This window comes from Ambystoma mexicanum, chromosome 8 (assembly GCF_040938575.1).
Source record: "Ambystoma mexicanum isolate Mex_15411 chromosome 8, UKY_AmexF1_1, whole genome shotgun sequence".
NCBI classification, from domain to species: domain Eukaryota; kingdom Metazoa; phylum Chordata; class Amphibia; order Caudata; family Ambystomatidae; genus Ambystoma; species Ambystoma mexicanum.
In genome coordinates this window covers 631717999-631738217 of record NC_090929.1, presented here as the reverse complement: position 1 = coordinate 631738217, position 20219 = coordinate 631717999, and the positions used below count along the sequence as shown (strand labels likewise).

The 20219-nt window shown below is 47.1% G+C and overlaps 1 protein-coding gene across 4 annotated transcripts in view; it reads right to left on the bottom strand.

The window, feature by feature from the left end:
- Window positions 1-20219, bottom strand: part of LOC138472257 (alkaline phosphatase, tissue-nonspecific isozyme-like) — a 472404-nt gene that overhangs the window by 65116 nt on the left and 387069 nt on the right. For all 4 annotated transcript variants that reach the window (XM_069610359.1, XM_069610357.1, XM_069610360.1 and 1 more), the window contains exon 9: window positions 16257-16391. In XM_069610359.1, the coding sequence (XP_069466460.1) occupies window positions 16257-16391 (135 nt within the window). The remainder of the gene's footprint in view (window positions 1-16256; window positions 16392-20219) is intronic.

Sequence of the window (20219 nt, the reverse complement as noted above, 5' to 3'; positions counted from 1 at the left end):
GATGCTCTTGTGGCAGCTAGTGGCGCTCAGGTAAGAGTCTGTATTACCCGGCGCTGTCCGGTAAATGTTGCACGTGGAAAACTTGTTGTTTTGTCTCTCTTTACAGATGCGGCACGTGAAAATATGGAGAGTCACAAAAGGATGCCTCTGGTGGTAAATCAGGTAAGTTTATGGTGGTAAGAATTATATTTGTTGGTTCGCTCGGCTCACCTTGTGATTTTCTTTTGTCTCCTAGGTGCCGAAGTTCGGCGAAGAAATGATGGAGGCAGCGCCGACCCGAAGGATGCTGTGAAGACTGGTGAGTATGGCGCGGTGCTGCAGCTGGAGGTGCAGCGCGTGCAGACATGATATTCTTTACAGGTCCGGAGACAAGATAGATCCAGAATCAGGTGTGGAATAGAAATAAGTTAGTTTTCTAACCTTGTCCCTTTCTTTCCTCTTTGTTTTAGGAGCTCCGGATTCGAGGCGGGCGTGGCAGAAGAGTGGATGCAGGCTGCAGGCACGGTGAGCGTTACGCTGCTGGATGCAGAATAACGCAAAGCCTGTGTTGCTGGTCGGGCGTGGTTTAAATAGCCTCAAAAGTAGTCCCAGGTAAGAAGTCCCTAGAACCACACCCGAGTAAAAAATAGTCTCTGTAGAAAAATAGTCCCTTTTCAGGCTTCATGTTGGATTGGAGTCATTTGCACCATTGGTCTGCCTGAGGTAAGTAATGACTATGAGCCTTAGGCGCCAGGACTGAACCCAGATAGCCCCTAGCCGGGGCTGCTGAGGTTTTACTAAATGTCTAGATGCCTGCTCCCGGGGCTGATGGGCTTGGTCCGGATGCCTGGGGGTAGGCATCATGACAGCACTCCCCCCCAAGGCCTCTCCTAAAGTTGTTCTTCCCCTTGGCCCTGGTTTGTCTGGGAAGTTCCGATGGAATCTTTTCACCAACCTTGGTGCATAGACGTGGTCACTAGGTTCCCATGACCTTTCTTGTGGTCCGTAGCCCTTCCAATCGATTAAATAAAAAAGTTTTGATTTAACCATCTTGGAGTCCAGGATATTTTTTACCTCGAATTCAGGTTCTCCATCTTTCAAGATGGGGTCGGGTGGTTTGGTTAATCTTGTTCCTGGTTGAACTGGTTTTAAAAGTGAAACATGAAAGACAGGATGAATTCGCATATTAGAGGGTAATTCCAATTTGACGGCAAACCGGGTTGATAATGGCTTTAATAGTGTAAGGTCCCAAATATCTAGGGTTAAACGTCTGAGTTCCCTTCAGAGGTATGTGTTTTGTAGCCAGCCAAACTTGATCCCCAATCTGGTATTGTGGAGTTTCACTTTTATGTTGATCAGAATTTTTCTGATATTTCTCTTTTGCTTCTTTCAAATGTTCTGTTGCCTCTTTAAAGGCTTGTGTAATAGTAGAATGCAAATGACTAACTGCAGGCATTTCTAAATGCTGAGGCGAATCTAGTTCTGAGGTTCGAGGGTGATGTCCATATATGGTATAAAAGGGGCTTTGTCCGGTTCCTGAATGTACAGAGTTATTGTATGCATACTCGGAAATCCATAAAATATCTTTCCAATTACTTTCGGTCTGGTGTAGCATGCAACGTAGGTACTGTTCAAGGGTCTGGTTGGTCCTCTCCATCTGACCATTGGTCTGGGGATGGTGACTGGTTGATAACCTCATGTCGATTTGCGCCCGTTGACAACATTTCTTCCAAAAATGTGAAATGAATTGACTACCTCGGTCAGAGACCAATACGGAAGGAAATCCGTGTATTCGAACAATGTTTTCGAGGAACTCCTTGGCCAGAATTGAAGCAGAAGGTAATCCCTTTAGAGGAATAAAGAGGGCCATCTTGGAAACAAGATCCACAATAACTAGAATGATGTTAAATCCATTACATGGAGGTAGATCTGTAATAAAGTCTAACGATAAGGTGTGCCATGGTGTAGGTGGAATATCCAAAGGTTGTAAGAGGCCAGCTGGTTTTTTCTTCTGACTTTTGTTTTGGGCGCAAATGCCACAAGTCATTACAAATGACTTTACGTCTTTTCGCCAGGTGGGCCACCAGAATTGTCTCTTAATTTTAGCTTCAGTTTTTGAGATACCCGAGTGTCCTTCCATCAGGGTGTCATGATAATTGGAGATGACTAGTTCTTGTAGTTCCTTGTGTGGTAGAAATAGTCGCCCTTGATAATAAGGTAGGTCATTGATGACTGAGTAGTCCGAGCCTTTCTTCACCCAGTCCGGCAGGGCTGTTGGATCGAAGAGTTGTTGGATCTTTACTTGAATATCCTCTAGTGTCTGTAGAGTGGTTATGCCAAGAATTCTTTGTTCTGAAATTATAGGCACCGGTTCCGGATTCACATATGCTTCTCCCATATCTATTCGGGATAAGGCATCTACCTTGCCATTTTTTTACAACCTGGTCGATAAGTGATCACGAAATCGAACTCGGCAAAGAACAATGCCCATTGAAGTTGACGCAACGATTGGGCCTTGGCTGTTTTTAAATACTGCAAGTTCCGGTGATCGGTGATTCCGTAATGGTATGCCTGGCACAGAGAAGATAATGCTGCCAAGCCTTGAAGGCGGATTTGATGGCTAATAGCTCTTTATCAGTAACCGCATAGTTTAACTCGGGTGCCGAGAACTTTCTGGACAAAATGCTACTGGGTGAAGTTGACCGGTTTCAGGATCCTTCTGGGACAGGACAGCCCCCATGGCTAAACTGGATCCATCAGTTTCAACTATGTATGGAAGTTCGGGGCGTGGATGATTTAAGAAAGGTGCAGACGTGAATTTCGCTTTCAGCTCTTGGAAGGCCTTTTCAGCTTCTTCGGTCCACAAGAAGCGTTTGTTTTTCCGCAAAAGTGCTGTGATCGGGTGTACAACATGTGAGAAATCCGGAATGAATCTAAGGTCGAAATTAGCAAATCCGAGCATGCTTTGTACCCCTTTAACTGAACTGGGTGATGGCCACTTGAGGATTGCATCCACCTTTCGAGAGTCCATTCGGACTCCTTTTGGAGTCAGGACAAATCCAAGGAATTCAACTTCCATAGCATGAAAAACGCATTTTTCCAATTTTGCATATAACTTGTGCTGGCGTAGTTTCTCAAGGACTGCATGAACGTGCTTCACATGGTCTGATTTTGAAGAGGAGTACACTAGAATATTGTCTATGTATACAACAACACAGACGTCAATGAGTTCACGAAGGACATCGTTCATAAAATACTGGAAGGCTGCTGGTGCATTGCACAACCCGAAGGGCATAACCTGGTATTCGAATAACCCGTACTTAGTGCGAAAAGCAGTCTTCCATTCGTCGCCTTTCTTTACACGTTCCAGATGATATGCCCCTCGGAGATCTAATTTAGTGTAGATGCAAGCGTCCTTTACTTGGTCTAGTAATTCGGGGATCAGAGGCAATGGGTATCAGTTCTTAACCGTGATCTGATTTAATGCACGGTAACTGCACGACTGGAGTAGCGACTGTGGCCAGGCCTTGTTTCAAGGGTTTTTTCGGGTAACAAGTATGTGCACAATCCGGGAAGGTTATTCTCTTCTCTCGCCAATCAATACAAGGATTATGTGTTTCCAACCAAAGTATCACCAGTATTATTTGGAACTGCGGGGCTTTGATTAAATCAAACACAATAGTCTCTCGATGCCCATCCTGACCCAATAGTGTCATCTCTGCGGTGGAATGAGTTACAGGCCCAGAGGCAATTTCAGTTCCATCGACTGTGGTGATGACATCCGAAGTGGTCTTTTTGCAGAGAGATAGATTCATCCTAGAAGCCAACTCGTGGTCCACATAGTTTCCTATGGCCCCGCTACCAATGTATGCCCTCAGTGCGTGCATATGTGATGGCTGCCTTGGATCTATAAGGACCATTGGTATGATGAAGTGCGAGGTCTGAGTATCCTTCTTCAAGCTCGGCAAGCGGACCTCTACGCTTGTCGGGCATGGTCATTTCCCAAATCAGGCTCTGTTTGATTTTTATCAGCAACTCCAACTACTCTTTTAGATGTTTTTATAGAGCAATCCCGTAGAAAAAGTCCTGAGGCCCCACAGTACAGACACAATTGCATCTGCCGTCTTCTTTCTCTTTCCTTTTGAGTTAAGGGTCCCTTGACCCCCCCGATCTGCATCAGTTCTGATACATCTGTTCCTTTGAGGGTAACATTGGGTTTAACCAATACCCGATTCTCGAACTTAGCTCGATCAGCCTTTCTATTCTGAAGTCGGTGGTCTAACTGGACCACTAAGTCTATATATTCTGAAAAATCCTGAGGTTCTATTACACTCACCTGGCTCCCACAGGGGCGTCAGACGGACCCGGACCGCTGCGGTCTCCACCCACGTGATGCGTAGTGCAGCGATGACTGACTGGATCTGCCCTCCTAATCTTGTCTGCTTATCCCGTAGAAATATTCTCCTGCAAGTGGAGAGATGGATTTAGCCACTTGTGGATTCAAGTGATGGCACCCCCACAGTCCTCCCCAACTAATCACCTCTGAAATGCCCTCACAGCAATCTCACCTTATATTCTTGAAAGATGAGCTCTCCATCCTGCGTGGATTTGCAGGGGCGTGTCGATTCCAGTTACTTCACTGGTTTGAAGGCTCGGGAGAGTTCCGGAGAGTATTGACTCTGAGGTTCCTGGTGAGGACCAGTAAGTATTAAGTTCATAGAGTTCAATATGTCTGATGTTCACTCTTGTTCCCCCCTTCCTTTCTTGTCTTGCAGCTGGCTCGTGAAAAGATGCTCTTGTGGCAGCTGGTGGCGCTCAGGTAAGAGTCGGTATTACCCGGCGCTGTCCAGTAAATGTTGCACGTGAAAAACGTGTTGTTTTGTCTCTCTTTACAGATGCGGCACGTGAACATATGGAGAGTCACAAAAGGATGCCTCCGGTGGTAAATCAGGTAAGTCTATGGTGGTAAGAATTATATTTGTTGGTTCCCTCGGCTCACCTTGTGGTTTTTCTTTTGTCTCCTAGGTGCTGAAGTTCGGCGAATAAATGATGGAGGCAGCGCCGACCCGAAGGATGCTGGTGAGTATGGCGCGGCGCTGCAGCTGGAGGTGCGGCACGTGCAGAAATGATGTTCTTTACAGGTCCGGAGACGAGATGGATCCAGAATCAGGTGTGGAATAGAAATAAGTTCATTTTCTAACCTTGTCCCTTTCTTTCCTCTTTGTTTTAGGAGCTCCGGATTCGAGGCGGGCGTGGCAGAAGACTGGATGCAGGCTGCAGGCACAGTGAGCGTTACGCTGCTGGATGCAGAATAATGCGAAGCCTGTGTTGCTGGTCGGGCGTGGTTTAAATAGCCTCAAAAGTAGTCCCAGGTAAGAAGTCCCTAGAACCACACCCGAGTAAAAAATAGTCCCTGTAGAAAAATAGTCCCTTTCAGGCTTCATGTTGGATTGGAGTCATTTGCAGCATGGTCTGCCTGAGGTAACTAAGGACTATGAGCCTGGCGCCTTAGGCACCAGGACTGAACCCAGATAGCCCCTAGCCGGGGCTGCTGAGGTTTTACTAAATGTCTAGATGCCTGCTCCCGGAGCTGATGGGCTTGGTCCGGATGCCTGGGGGTAGGCATCATGACAGTTACACATCCAGTGGGGGTGGTTCTGGGTCTTGGTGGCCAAACCAATTGGCTGGCCAGCAAAACCTTTGTTTAAAGCCCCTTTTTGTAACAGGTGGGTTTGCTTAGGCTAGCCTCTTGTGTATGGGATTTCTAGGAGTGACCCTGTTTCTACACTCAATTTTATTTAACATTTTTGAGATTCAAGCAGGTTTGCTTAACTGTGTGAAAATGTCCACTCTGAAGAAGCGGTTTCTGCCTTTGTAGGTACAGACATGGCCATACTGCTGGAACCCTTGTCCTGGGCTTACCTTTGAGCGGCCGAAACCCGCTTGTCCAGTGTCTTCCCAGCAGCCATCTTCACCATTTCTTTCACTTCTTAGTGTTGGGTCCCACTAATAGGAAGGTGCACTGTTCTTTTGGGCCTTAGAGGTGGTTGTTTGTTCAGGGTAAAGGTTTCTGGCTAGTAGAATTCCTACATTTTGGCCTGCAAAGGAGGACACTTTACTTACTGGGTTTTTTCACGGTTCCTGCTCCAAGATTTCAGAAACTGCCACTGTGACTACCTTTCTCTGTGTCCTGGGTTGGTGGGTCATTGAAGATACTTACCCCCAGATGTCCCTTGGTCCTTGGTTGTGGGTTCTTACAGGTCCCCTGGTACTGGAATTGAGAAATGTACTTATATTGACTCAAATCCTGTTCCCGATCTCTTCTCTTTGGTACGGCTGGCTCTTCAACTCCCACTGAATTGTTCCAAGAAGACCTTCTCTGGTGTCCCCCGGGGTTAGTTGTGGTCATCTCCTGACCTGTGGTTGTGCACTGGGACTTATCTTGCTTTTCACCATCATAACCACGGGTCTGGCTACTAAGTTGTCCTGTTATTCCTACGGGGAATGTTTGCAATTTACCTAGATCAACTCTGATGTGACTTATGGGTACTTACCTGGACATTCACATAGTCAAATCCCTCCCCCCTGGATTTTTCCCTAGAGCTCAGTGTGCCTTCCAGCTTCATGCTGGTGCCCTATTAGCTGCCTTCCCGTCACCAAATGCTACCTCCGCTACTGAATATATGTGTGACTTTATTAAAGTGTATATAACTTTTCAGTATGTCAATGCTCTCTGTATTCTTTCTGTACCTACTGACTAACTGAACCTTGCTACCAGCCTTCCTAACTCTATCGAGTTAGGTCTTACGACTCTGCTAGAGCTATCACTTTAGCGCGGTGTGGCTTCCTTTTTGGTTGCACACGTAGTTTCACTATTCTTTTAGATGATTGCACATGCCTCACAATCTAACAATCGCCCTATCTTGGCGTGCAAAAGGAGATCTAAGGCCTGAAGCCATGCTTCTGCAATCTTTCTTACCCTGGCAAAGACTTGCCCAGGTGTACCAGCATCAAGTTGCTAGCTGAGCAGTCCTGTTCGTGGACAAGCGAGTGCATGTGCCTCGCTGCCAGCCCCGTCACCATAATATCCCGAGTTACAGTTTGCAGCTAGCGTAAATGCACTTAAGGCTACACATTTTAAGAATTATGCCTTTGATTAATCTGGTAGAGTAGGTGGTTGAATTTTATTTTTGCCTCCATCGGTGCTCTGCATGCTCCCCCTATTCCAAGTGATCTCCAATGCAGAGCAGTCTCCCCTCAGACAGCGAATCCTTGACAAGATCCATTGAAATATGGCATGGGTGTGTTGGGGATCAATAAGCAAATATTACGTGTTGCTGGACGGGAGGAAGCAGGGTCCTGTAATCTATACCTATCCGACCAGCAATCATTTACTGGAAGGATTAGAAATTGAGGATTTAATTTACATAGGATTATTTTAGATCATGTTACTGGAATCAGGGATTCAGACTGGTCTTACGTGGAGTACTACTGTGACTGGATGATTTTGTAGCTAGACTGGATCTTTTTAAGACTATGGTTTCTTTGGGTCTTACATTTGACAGGAAACCAAACTATTGATTAAACAAGCAGCTAAAACTCCATTCAAATCCTCACAGGAATGATGGCTAAGGAAGAAAGGGTATTGGGTGGAGAGGATGCTGGCATTGGAATTGCAGTGGTAAAGACGCTTCCAGAGCCATTCGCTTGCAAACATATAAAGCGAGCTAATAGGATAGCTTTAGATTGTTTGGAGGTAGGGTAAGGTGTACAGTAGGGGAAGCCCCTAAAAAAAAAAATGGTTGGGGTTGACCCCGCTGTTGTTACTGCTGACATTTAAAAGCTGGCAAATTCACATAGAACCATAGAAAGGGCAGGCTCCTGTTAAAAAGCAGCATATCATGTATAATTGTTTTTTTTATGATACGGTTAATTAAGCAATAGGCCCCGAGCAGGGAGGGCATTACGACGTCAGGCCTGAGCAAAGGGAGGGCCTTAACGAAGGTCCCGGGGGTTACCTGAAGTGGTAATGACCCCTATGCGAGGGGCCTATTGCTATTAGTTCCCCAGCCCTTAAGACTGGGGTGCTAAAAGTATTTTTTGGCATTTTGGAACAGAAAAAAAAATGTCAAAACAATCGCCGCTGAGGGAAGGGAAAACAAAGTCAGTTTTCCCTTTCCATGGCTGCCATTGAAAAAAATAGAAGTAAACAAAAAAAAATGGCCGCCATGGAAACGGGAATACATGTGCTCCCTTCTCTCTTCCCATGGCACCCATTTAAAAAAGTAAACAAAAAAATGGGCACCATGGAAAGGAGAGAAGGGACTAGGTGTAGTCCCTTCTTCCTTACTATGATGGCCTGTCGCAGCTCGTTAGTGGACACGCTGGGGACAGAAGTGTTGTGAGCGCATCTGCTCCCGAAATGGACTTCAATTAAGGTAAGTGGTGATGAGGGGTGGGAGGGAATTCTGTGGATGGGGAGGGCAGAGTGGAAGTGGGAGACCACTTACCTCATTCACTAGTAGGGGAAGATGGCGGCTTCTGAGCTTCCTCATTGGCTGAGAAGCTGCCACAGCCCCCTGCCGGGTACTAATACCGAAGAGGTTTCTAAGCACGGACCCGGGATTTTAACCTGTGTTGCTCTGTGTTGTTTTGCTTCGAAGATGAGCGCATTCCCACTGAGGTATACTACCCATGACAATATATGTGTGACAATATATATCTGCTTCATATTCACTGCGATAGAGTTCTAGGTTTGGGATGGCATGCAGCAGGCCAACAGCTAATACTTCACAAGCAGACTCAGCCTTAGGTGGAGGCCCCAAACCAAAGCTCATATACAATTATCATGGTTATGCAGAGAAGATGGCTACTGCAAATGATTAGGGCAAAGTGGGAAGACGTTAGTTGTAAAGATGCCCCAGGTTATAAAGGTTCAACCCTCTCGTGTAGAAAAATACGGGATACATTACTCATCGTAATCATATTTCTTATGCTTGTATCTGCTTAGATTCACATGCTGTGCATAGGCTGACATCTAGTGGAAGCTGCGGAGTATTACAGTTTGTTTTTCGAAACTCGAAAATGGGCGTTGACACAGGGCGTGCCAGTAATACTATCCCTAGTGTGACGTCCACTGTACCCATGATCCCTCACGCGTGTAGGACCCTCAGATTGTATTTTTTCTGACATGAGGTAGCATGAGGAGTAGCGTGAGTATGGATATCCAAGCAGATAGATAGATAGATAAGACTACAAGCATCCATGCGCCTTCTCTCAGAGGGGAGGAAGGGTGGGTCGCATGTGAATCTAAGCAGATAGATACAAGCATCAGAAATACGATTACGGTGAGTAATGTATCCCTTCTGAGGCTTGTGGAATCTGCTTAGATCACATGCTGTGCATAGATTAGCGAGCAGTGTTAGAAGAGGGAGGTGGGATGTGAGAAGGGTCATGAGCAAATAAATGTCTTAGAACCGCTTGTCCCACTTGAGTATCTGTCTTGGAATGGGTGTCAATGCAGTAGTGCTGAGTAAAGGTGTGAATAGAGCTCCAAGTAGCTGCTTTGCAAATAGTGTCAAGGGGTACATTTGCAATGAAAGCCAGAATGGCCCCAATGCCTCTTGTAGAGTGGGCTCTTGGCGTGAAAGGCAAAGTTTTTCCAGAAAGGGAGTAACACAGCTGGATACAGTTAACAATCCATTTAGAGATGGCACCTTTAGAGACGCGATCTCCCTCTTTGTCTCTAGCTACGGAGACAAACAGTTGGTCTGTTTTCCTTAGCGGTCTGGTCTTGTTTACATAGTATAGGACCGCCCTACGCACATCTAGAGTGTGTAGTTTCACCTCAGCCGAGCTTTGTGGGTCTTCGAAGAAAGCCGGAAGCTCGATGGACTGGTTCACGTGGAATCTTGAAATAAACTTAAGTGAGAACCTAGGATGTGTACGTAAAACCAGTTCATCTTTATGGACTGTAAAGAAAGGATCCTGCACTGACAGAGCCTGAATTTCACTGACCCTTCTTATCGAAGTAATTGCTACTAAAAAGGCTGTCTTATAAGTAAGGTGTTTGAGACTGCTTTTATGCATGGGCTCGAATGGGGGACCCTTGAGTTTAGCTAGCACCACGTTAAGGTCCCATCCTGGTGGTGGGTTAGAAATTGGAGGGTGAAGTCTCTTTACTCCTTCCATGAAGGCTTTAACCACTGGTACTTTCCACCACAACACCTTGTTATGGGAGGTGGTGTATGCTGACAGAGCTGCCAGGTGTACCTTTAGTGAGTTAAAAACCAACCCTGCGTCCAGCAGGTGGAGCATGTATGTGACAATTGTGGAATGATTGCAATCAACAGGGTTGATTTGCTTATTCTGGAACCAGATAACGAATCTTCTCCATTTGTCAAAGTAGCAGTGCCTCGTGTTTGGCTTCCTAGACTCTCTTAGAATGTCCATACATCTCTGCGGCAAATTGAGATGTCCAAACTCTATGACCTCAGGAGCCATGTTGCCAGGTTGATTGAGTTGGGTTGAGGATGCACTTTCTGACCCTGGTGCTGGGACAGCAGGTTGTACCAGCCCGGGAGTTTGATAGGTTTGCACACCGCTAGTCTGCGTAAGTGTGGGAACCACGGTTGTCTCGCCCACATAGGAGCAACCAGGACGAGAGTCATCGATTCTCTGTTCATCTTGTTGACCACCTTCCTGATGAGATGTGTTGGTGGAAAAACGTATGCAAACATCCCTGACCAGTTCATCCACAGGGCGTTCCCCTGGGAGTCTGGTTGGGGGAACCTGGATGTGAATCCTGGGCACTGTCTGTTTTTGCTTGTGGCGAATAGGTCTATGGTGGGGAACTCCCACTGAGAGAAGATATCTTCTACGATTTCTCTGTGTAGACACCATTCGTGTTCTTCTGGGAGGGGATCTCTGCTCAAAGCGTCCGCCAGAGAATTGAGATCCCCTGGAACATGTTGAGATGACAGGAAGATGTTCCGTCTGAGTGCCCATATCCAAATTTTCTGGGCAAGCTGGACAGATTTAGCGAACAAGTCCCTCCTTGCTTGTTCAGGTAAAACATGGCTGTAGTGCTGTCCGTACGGATCTGCACTGACAGGTTCAACAGGTAGGGCTCGAACGCTTGAAGTGCTCTGAATACTGCCAGAAGCTCTAGCAGGTTGATATGATTCTTGGCCACTGAGTGAGACCAGAGACCCTGAGCTGTGTGGTGGAGATGGTGAGCTCCCCACCCTGACAGGCAGGCGTCCGTTGTGACTACCGCCTGTATCTCGGGATCGTAAAAGGGTTTCCCCTTGGACAGATTTTCTCTTGTCCACCATGGATGACTTTGTACAAGTGTTGGCGAAACTACCACTAGATCGTCCCACTGACCACTTGCCTGAGACCACTGTTTCGCCAGCCATTCTTGCATGGGACGCATGCACAGGCGCGCGTGGGGGACCAGGTAAATACATGACGCCATCATGCCCAGCAAACGCATTGCTTTGCGTACCGTTATCTGGCGACCGGCCTGATATTGCGGAATTTGCAGCAGTATATTCCGAATTCTTTCCTCTGATGGAAAGGCCAACCCCTCTTGTGTGTTTAGGACAGCTCCTAAGAACTGTTTGGTGGTGCTTGGCACCATACTTGACTTTTTCTGGTTTATGGAGAAACCTAATCCGAAGAGGAGGTCGATCGTTCTTTGATGGTTTGTTCTGCAAATTACTGGGGTCTCCCCCGTGATGAGCCAGTCGTCCAGATAAGGGTACACTGGGATTGCCTCCCTGTGTAGGTGTGCCGCCGCCACCGCCAGTACCTTGGTGAATACCCTTTGAGCCGAGGCTATCCCCAAGGGCAGTACCTTGAACTGGTAGTGCTGACTGTCCACCTTGAAGCGCAAGTATCTTTTGTGCGCTGGGAACATGGAAATATGAAAATAAGCATCTTTCATGTCCAATGTTGCCATGTAATCCCCCTTTTAGTAGTAGTCATGCGAAATTTTGAGGGCTTGACATACTTGTTTGCAGGCCTTAAGTCCAATACTGGGCGCATTGTCAAATCTTTTTTTGGCACAAGGAAGTAAGTTGAATAAATAACCTTGTTTACCTGGTGTCCTGAGACGAGTTCTATCGCTTCCTTTGCTAGAAGATTGGCAACCTCTTCGAGGAGGGTCTTCTGGTGGTCTAATGAGTGTACTTTCTGACGTGGCGGGTGGTTTCGGGGACGCTCTAACAGTTCTATGCAGTATCCGGCGGACACTGTGGACAGCACCCAATTGTCTGATGTGATCCCTTCCCAAGCTTGGGTGAAGTTGGTAATGCGTCCCCCTACTGAGGATGCGTGAGAAGGGACCCTGAACGGAACATCACTGTTTTGGTGGAGGCGTGCTGCCGCCTGTACTGGGTCTGCCTCTACCCTTACCACGTCCTCTCTTATTACCCCTGCCATAACTCTGGGTAGACTGCTGGTTGTTGTTGTTCCATGGTGTACCCTGCCCCCGGGAATAGTTTGTTCCTCTCTGGGAATTTTGTCCGCGTGGGCGACGAAAATTGCCATTCCCTCTTTGAATCGGGGGTTTGTTGGTTAATTGGCCTAGGGATTTGAGAGTCTTGTACTCATCCTTGGCATTTTTCAGGGCGTCCTCTACCGCCTTGCCAAACAGTAGATCTGTCTCCACTGGTTTGTCTATTAATGATGCTTGTGTTTCCGGTTTGAACCCAGACTGGCGTAACCAAGCATGTCTTTTGATAACAGTGCTTTCTGCTATCAATCTGCCAGAGTTATCCGCGGCATCAAAGGTTGCTCTTAAAATGCAACCAGACACGGCTCTTCCCTCCAACGCAACCCGTGCCAATTGGCCTTTTAAGGGTTCTGGGGCGGAGTCTATGAGTACCGCGACTTCCTCCCACTGGTGGCAGTTGTAACTCGCCAGTAGGGTGGTGGAGTTGGCGATCCTTGCCTGGTAGGCGGAAGTGGAGGCTACCTTCCTGCCCAAGCCATATATCTTCTTGCTCTCCTTGTCGAGAGGAGCTTTGGACGATGACAGGGGTGTTCCCGCCCTCTTTTGTGTGTTCGTAACTACCAGGGAGTCCGGTTTCAGTTGCCCCCTTATGTACAGCGGGTCTGATTGGGCTGCCCTGAAAAGTTTCTCTATCTTGGGGTTTACCGCTGTGGTGAGGTTGGGATTTACAAGGGAAGGGTCTATCCTTCTTTGTATCGATTTAAGGATAGGGATGGCCTGGGCAACAGGTCTCCTTTCTCCCACTAATTCTTCGGCAAAGTCCCTCTCTTCCTGTGCTCCCTGTGTGTCAATGTGGAAGTGTTCTGCCGCTCTGGACAGAACTTCATTCAAGAGTGGTTGATTGTCGACCGGGGAGTCGGTAACTGGGGGATCTTGGTCTACTGGGGAATCTACACTGTAGGCTTCTGGGTCGTCCTCTTCCTCCTCTTGGTCCTCCTCATCCCCATAGTAGCCCGTCCCAGATTGTTCTCCCAACATGCCCAAGTCAGGATCCTCAATAAAGTGTGGATCCTCATTATATTGAGAGTAGGGCTGTATACAGAAAGGGTCCGAAGACCGTGTTCGTGCTTCAACCCGGGACTCCTTACTTGGGGGTATCGGGTCCCTAGAACCTGAAGTTGAAGCCCCGTCAGGGGTATATGAGAGGAAGTGTTCAGGATTCTTGGCATAGAATTCTGCCAAAGATGACATCCTAGAAATAACTCTGTCTATGTCATCACTAGACCATTCCCTTGAGCTGGGAATGACTCTTTCCTGGGAGAGTTTCCCTGTCTTGTCCTGACTGGACCTCTGTGTTAGTGCAGGGGTCTTTAAAATGACAGAAGACTGAGACTTGTCCGTCTGTTTTTGCCTGTCTGACTGCTTCTGAGGTGTGGAAGAATGCTTATTTTGTTGTTTTCCCCCCTCCCTGCGGGTGGAAGAGTGTTTTCCCTGTTTATTCGCCCCTACGGAGCCTTTCGACGTCTGGCGTTGCAGGTCGGGGGTGGTGTCCCCATCTCTAGAGTGTGGAGGTTGGGACTCGGGAACAGCCGTTAAGCGGTCTGCTGACGCCGACTCCTGGAGTGCAGCCTGAGGATCTAACCTCCGTTACCTTGGGGAGCGAGGCACTCTTGGCAACAGTGGATGGCTGCCTGGAGTCATGCGGCGATCTAGATCGAGAACGCCCAGAGGACACCTATTTGGTGGACCGTTCTCTGTGTGCCTCTTTCCGAGGACTCGACGTGCGCGTCGAGTCTCGGTGGGACTTATGTTTGGTGGAAGTGGTGTGGGTAGCGCTTGTGTCACTGGGTGTTTTCCCCATAGCTGCCCTGCCGGACGACCTTCCGAGGTCGGGGACTTGCGCTTGGCTGTCTCTCGACGCCACATTGCCCTCACCGTCCGAAAGCACGGCGTTGCTGCCATCGCTGAAGGCGCCCTCTGCTGCCATGGCCTCTTGACGCCTGGCGTGGTGGGCCCAACGCTTGATCGAACGGTCCTTTAGTGTTTTTGGTTTAAACCTACTACACGGTCTGCAGTTCGCCTCGGGGTGGTCCCTCAGCAAGCAGAGGTTACATGTGGCGTGTCTGTCAACCCAAGGGTACTTGCGGTTGCACTTGGGGCAAAATTGGAAAGGGGTACCCTCCATATGCACCTTGTGGCAGCGGGCTAATGATTGTAGGAATATATAGAAGATGTACCTATATATAAAAAGAGTGTAGAGTATGTACCACCCCCCACTCTCCCTACTTGCAGGGCTGAGGCCAGTGGCCTTCCGAGGCCCGGGCCGAGGCCAGAGGCCTTCCAAGGCCCAAGTCCATCGTGCAGCTGGCGACGGTTGATTCCTTCTCCGGGCCGACGTCGAGTGTCGAACTTTGGCGGCTCGACGTTAGGGTGGAGAAATGGGGAAATATTAAGATATTTTAGCAAAATTGTGGCTATGGCCAGGAACTCCGCAGGATGCTTCCGACCAGTATGGCGGAAAAAAACAATCTGAGAGTCCTAGACGCGTGAGGGATCATGGGTACAGTGGACGTCACACTAGGGATAGTATTACTGGCACGCCCTGTGTTGACGACCATTTTTGAGTTTCGAAAAACAAACTGTAATACTCTGCAGCTTCCACTAGATGTCGGCCAATGCACAGCATATGATCTAAGCAGATTCCACAAGCCTCAGAAATACTGTTACTCTGTCGCTGCCTATTTTAGTAGTATTAACCAAAACATAGGCACGTTTTTTCTGCAACAGTGGATCTGATTGGGTCTAGACTAGGCCCAATCCGATGACCTTTCAGTTGCATGTCGCTGTACTTGTGCTTGGATTCTCTTCCAGCCTACCTTTTAATGACTGCAGTGACTTATAGTGTGGTAGTCTAAATAAAAACTTTAATTTCTAGAACAAAACAGGATAACTATTTCATGAATCGCGTCTCCAGTACTATGAAGCTCCAATAGTCAACATGGATGGGACAACTTCAAGACAGCCACTCAAGTGTCAGGTCCAATCCTTTAATGCATGTTTCAGCTTATCCCGTCAGGAAGAGAAACTTGTACTAAACAGGATAGGGGAGTCTGAAGGGAAACTGCTGCGTGTATGCTTCAAGGTAGTTGTGTTAAGAGAGCATTGATCCCTACACCACCCGTTGTAATGAAGCACTAGAAATAAACAATTCCTTTTTATTAATAGCAGGTGAAGAAAAGATGCTTTCCAGAAAGGACTGGATAAAACAAATCGAAAGCATATGTTAAAAAGAGAAAAAAGGAAGAGCGATCAAAAGAAAAGGGGATAGTATTAACAACAAAAAAAGAATAGGCGATGAAGGGTTAATTGGGAGTCGGGACAGAAAAGGGTAATTGAATATCATGAAAAAAAGAAGTGCAGAGCATGATGTAAGAGAAATAAAAGAGCAAAGATGTTGAACAAAGAGTGATAGAAACCAAGTGAGAAGAAAATGGGAAATAGAAATGAAAGAAAAAGAAAAGTCAGAGCCAGGAACAGTTGAAGAATAGCTTCTAGCAAGAGGCTGAAGAGGGGAAAGAAACATGTTAAGAAAGAATGTTTTTAGAAAGAGAAACCACAGAAAAACAAAAGTCAAGAGAAGTAGCGACAAATGAAATAGGAACACAGATAGAGATCTTTGAAGATGAAGATTGAACAAAATATATAGTCAGGAGTTAAAATGAAAGAGAGAGAGGGGGGGGCACACGTGCAGACATGTATCATCCCTCTTTGCTGCTGGTTTTCTGAACCCTCTCCAACTATTAAACTCAAATCTCACCTTCCACAAGCAAAAAGAATCCATTTGGGTTTTTCTTCAAGATTCTGATGGCGATGCTCACCATCTCGGGCAGCGAGGGATCGGTTTCATTGTCCCTGTCCAGCTCATACATCATATCCATTGGTTCAAAGAGACCTGCAACAGGGACAGAGGATTAGAAAATGGGTCTTACGCTTGGTGATTAAACAGAGCAACACAGGGTCTCAAACCAACACACATTATGGGAATATCCAACACTCCAGACTGAGGAGAAGTTCAATGCACTTGCATTTTATAGCAACACCACACAAATTCCAATAAAAATAGCATGCAGAGTGAAAGCTAACAATCTGGCCAGCACTGGTGACTGAGGACTTGGCGAAAAGGCTTCATGTTGGGAAAGATTTTATTTAAGTAAGTTTCCCTCGCCCCCACACTATTTACTATTGTTTGATTCCTGTCCTGACATTTCAAAGTAAGAAAAGCTGCCTTGCTTGGCTCATCTGTTTTCGGGTCTCTGGTCAGGCCCGAGGGCACCAGTGCAGGAGGGCACCATCTCCCCTTTGCAAGATTCCTTGTTTTTAAACGGCACACATCACCGTCCAGTAAGATGTGGCAGCAGTACTTTGTATCCCTGTTTTTTTTTTTTTTTTTTTGGGTAATATTTTTATTACTTTCACTGTGTGTCCAAGACAGGCTGGTGGCAGTGGATATTCTTTTACCATGTTTTTCGTTTTTTCATGCGTGCACTTTTGCATTTTACAATATGGTCATAGGACAGGGCAAAACATGTGTGATACTATCATTTTGAATATATGGTACTTAAAAAGGCATTATGCACTCATGAACAGGGAGGGACTGTCTGGTCCCATTCCACATTCTTGGAGCCAACGAATCTAGGTGTGGGGCATCAGTAAAACCAATAGTTGTCCCTGATTGAACAACTACTGACTGTTTCAATGGTGCAGATCCTTACCATTGGTGAGCTTGAACTTGCTTCCTGGTTGGATATTTTATTAAAAAAAAGACTCCTGCAGCCATTTATTCAGATCAGCATTGAAGCCAAGAATCCCTCGTAGGGGAACAGCTGACTGAAGATCCAAAGACACCCGAAGAGGCTCAGCATCCCCCCTGCATCTGGCCCCATGAAGCTCTATTGGACTACCTGACCTGCCAAGGCCCCAAGTGGTGCTTCAACCCCTGGACGAGTGGGACCACCCAGTCTTGAGGTGTTTGAGCATCCAGCCATCCTGAGCCTTCGGAGGTGTCGCTGGACTACCCAGTGGACTGACCAGCTCTCCAGTGGGCTACCTTGCTAGAACTGTCGCCATTGCGTGCTTGCAACCAGAACTTTGGTGGTTACCAGCTTGTGGTTTAAGTTGCCTTGCTGCCAAACTACAGCATCCAAGCTTCAAGGGATCCTGCTCTGGAAGGACTTCTACAACCGTGACTGGAAGGGCACCTGCAGTTTGTGCGGTGGCCGTTGCTGGAACTCGTCTCCCCCGTCCAGTGAAGTGTCCTGACGAGTGCTGCATCAGTGCCTTCTGCAGTTCTCCATCACCAAGGGTTAGGGTTGCAGTCTGCCCCTGGACCCAACCCAGTCGACCCATCTAGTCCTCTGGGAAAATTGGAATCAGGGGTATAAGTAAACGAGACACCTGAGCAGTAAAAGCTGAATGATAACACATTTTTACTTACCAGTGACTTTGTTGCATCTCTTCTCTTGAACTATCACCAACACAAATAACATATGTGAGAAACCTCAGGGTATTCTCCCAAGTAGACCTCGGGAGTGCCTTATTCAGTTCGCCAGGAAAGGGATGGCGCTCTCAGTTCCCAACCCTTGGGGTGGACCAGCGAGGGAGGATCACCTGGGTAGGGGAACCCAGTTTATTTTTTGGGCAAATGCTCCATTAGAGACGCAGTATTGTACAGAAGGAGGAGAGGAGGACAAGATACCTAAAGCCTTTGCAGGCTGTAATACATCTACCCCCCTCCTACCATCAAACCTCCCCTGTACAAATATAATAAATCCTCTGGAATCCCAGACTCAGTTACATCCAGAAACCACCTCTCTCAGAATTCCTGCTTTTCTCCGTCCTACCCAAATACTCTGTTATTCTCTTTCCCAACACTCTGATTATCATTACCTACATTCTCAACCTGCTCAGACAAAACACTATCGTTCCCACAAATTCCCTTGCTTTAATAATCCCGATCACTCTCGTTTTCTTCACAAACTTTACCAATCTCATTATTCCGAATTTTCCCAAACTCCTAGGACGAGAACCATAATCCCATACAACACCTCTTAATCTCTATACCCCGTAGGATACTCGAGCACTCTAACCCCCCCTTTCCAAAACTAACACTTTCGCACAACACGGAAGACAACAGACTATTACCAGAACTGTTCACATGACAGGCCCCAACCTAAGGATCAGGCAAAGTCAGGTATTTGACCAAAATCACACACACCTGACGGCCCTTTCACTTCCACACAGGGATAAAAGGTGGAGTACGAGAGCACAGGACGAGCACAACATCAGAGCTAACTCAGCACAGCAGTTCAAGAGAAGGCCAAAGACAGCGAATACTGAGTGGGTGACAAGGAGACAAGTTACCCTGCCCTTTCCTATCGAGGCCTGTGAAACCTCAGCAGACTGAAACATAAGACCGCGAACAAAGGCCATCGTGTGTTGCAGCAGATGTCGATGGTACACGTGACCCTCCTCTGCTGATAACCAAGACAGAGAGAGACGCTGGTCTCCGTGGTACCAGAAGAAGAAGAAACCCAAGCGGTTCATCACAGCCAGTGAGTCGAGGGGAGAGTCAATAAGAAACCCGGCTGTGTTGAATGAAAAGTTGCAAGCATCTAATTTGAACTTTGTAAGGCTCAAAGGAACTATTGAGAAAGAGGGGGAAAACCCACAGAGGCGTCCGGCACCACGTGGGTGCTCATGCAGGAAACTCTGGGTGATTACCTGAAGGTAGAGACTACTGCAACCAGGCCTTGGGAAGAGGCGAAGCCTCTGTACCATCAAAAGTCTTTGACCGACAGATGATTGCGAAGAAGGAAAATCAACCCTGCATGGTGAAATCAGTATATGAACTCTGTTTCGTAAATGTTGGCAAGAGTGAACCCAGCGGAGGGATGCTAACAAGAAAGGGTGACGTCTAAAGTCCCGTAATGAACTGTTGGTAAAAGTTGGTGAGAGTGAACCCGGCAGAGGGAAGCGGACAACCAGACTAGTGTGTTCAACGAAGTGAACCCGACCAAGGGGTGTACACAGGAACTGTCTGTAAAGTTTGGCGAGAGTGAACTCGGCATAGGGAAGCCAACAACCAGGGGCAAAGCCACAGGAACTGTTTAAAAAGACATTAAAACTTGTGAATGCAAGAAAAGCCATTTGTGAACATGAAGGAGGGAGGCTAGCATTTAAAAAGGGGTCCGGACCCAAAAGAGGGAGATCCAGGGTTGGAAAGTTCATTGAGAAAGGAACTGTTCAATTTATTTGTTGAATACAACTGGTGAGGTGTCTGCGCCCGGAAGAGGGGCACCCAGAGGTGAAGCCATCACCCAAAGTATATGTGGAACTGAACTTTGTGTTTGTTGAATACATCAGGCCCTTGAAAGCAAGAGACTTTTATTGAAAGGAGACTTTGCCATCGAAGACGCTGATAGCTGATGATACAGAACTCTCGACTCATGCTGGGAAGGCTCGCATGTGTGCTGTGCTCAGGAGACGCACCTTTTCCTGTGCTGAAAACATGGGGAAGGGAGACCCCTGGCAATCACATGCTGGCTCATTATTTGGAACACTTCTTTCTTTATTGAAAACCTATCCCACACTCTTTCTGTAATTAGCTGCAATTAATTGGCAATAGGATTTTCTTAGCATAGGCCCTTTTATTTTGATACAACGCCACAAGGGCTGCCTGATTTTCATTTGATGGTCGAAGCTTGCTCCCATCTAAGATTTA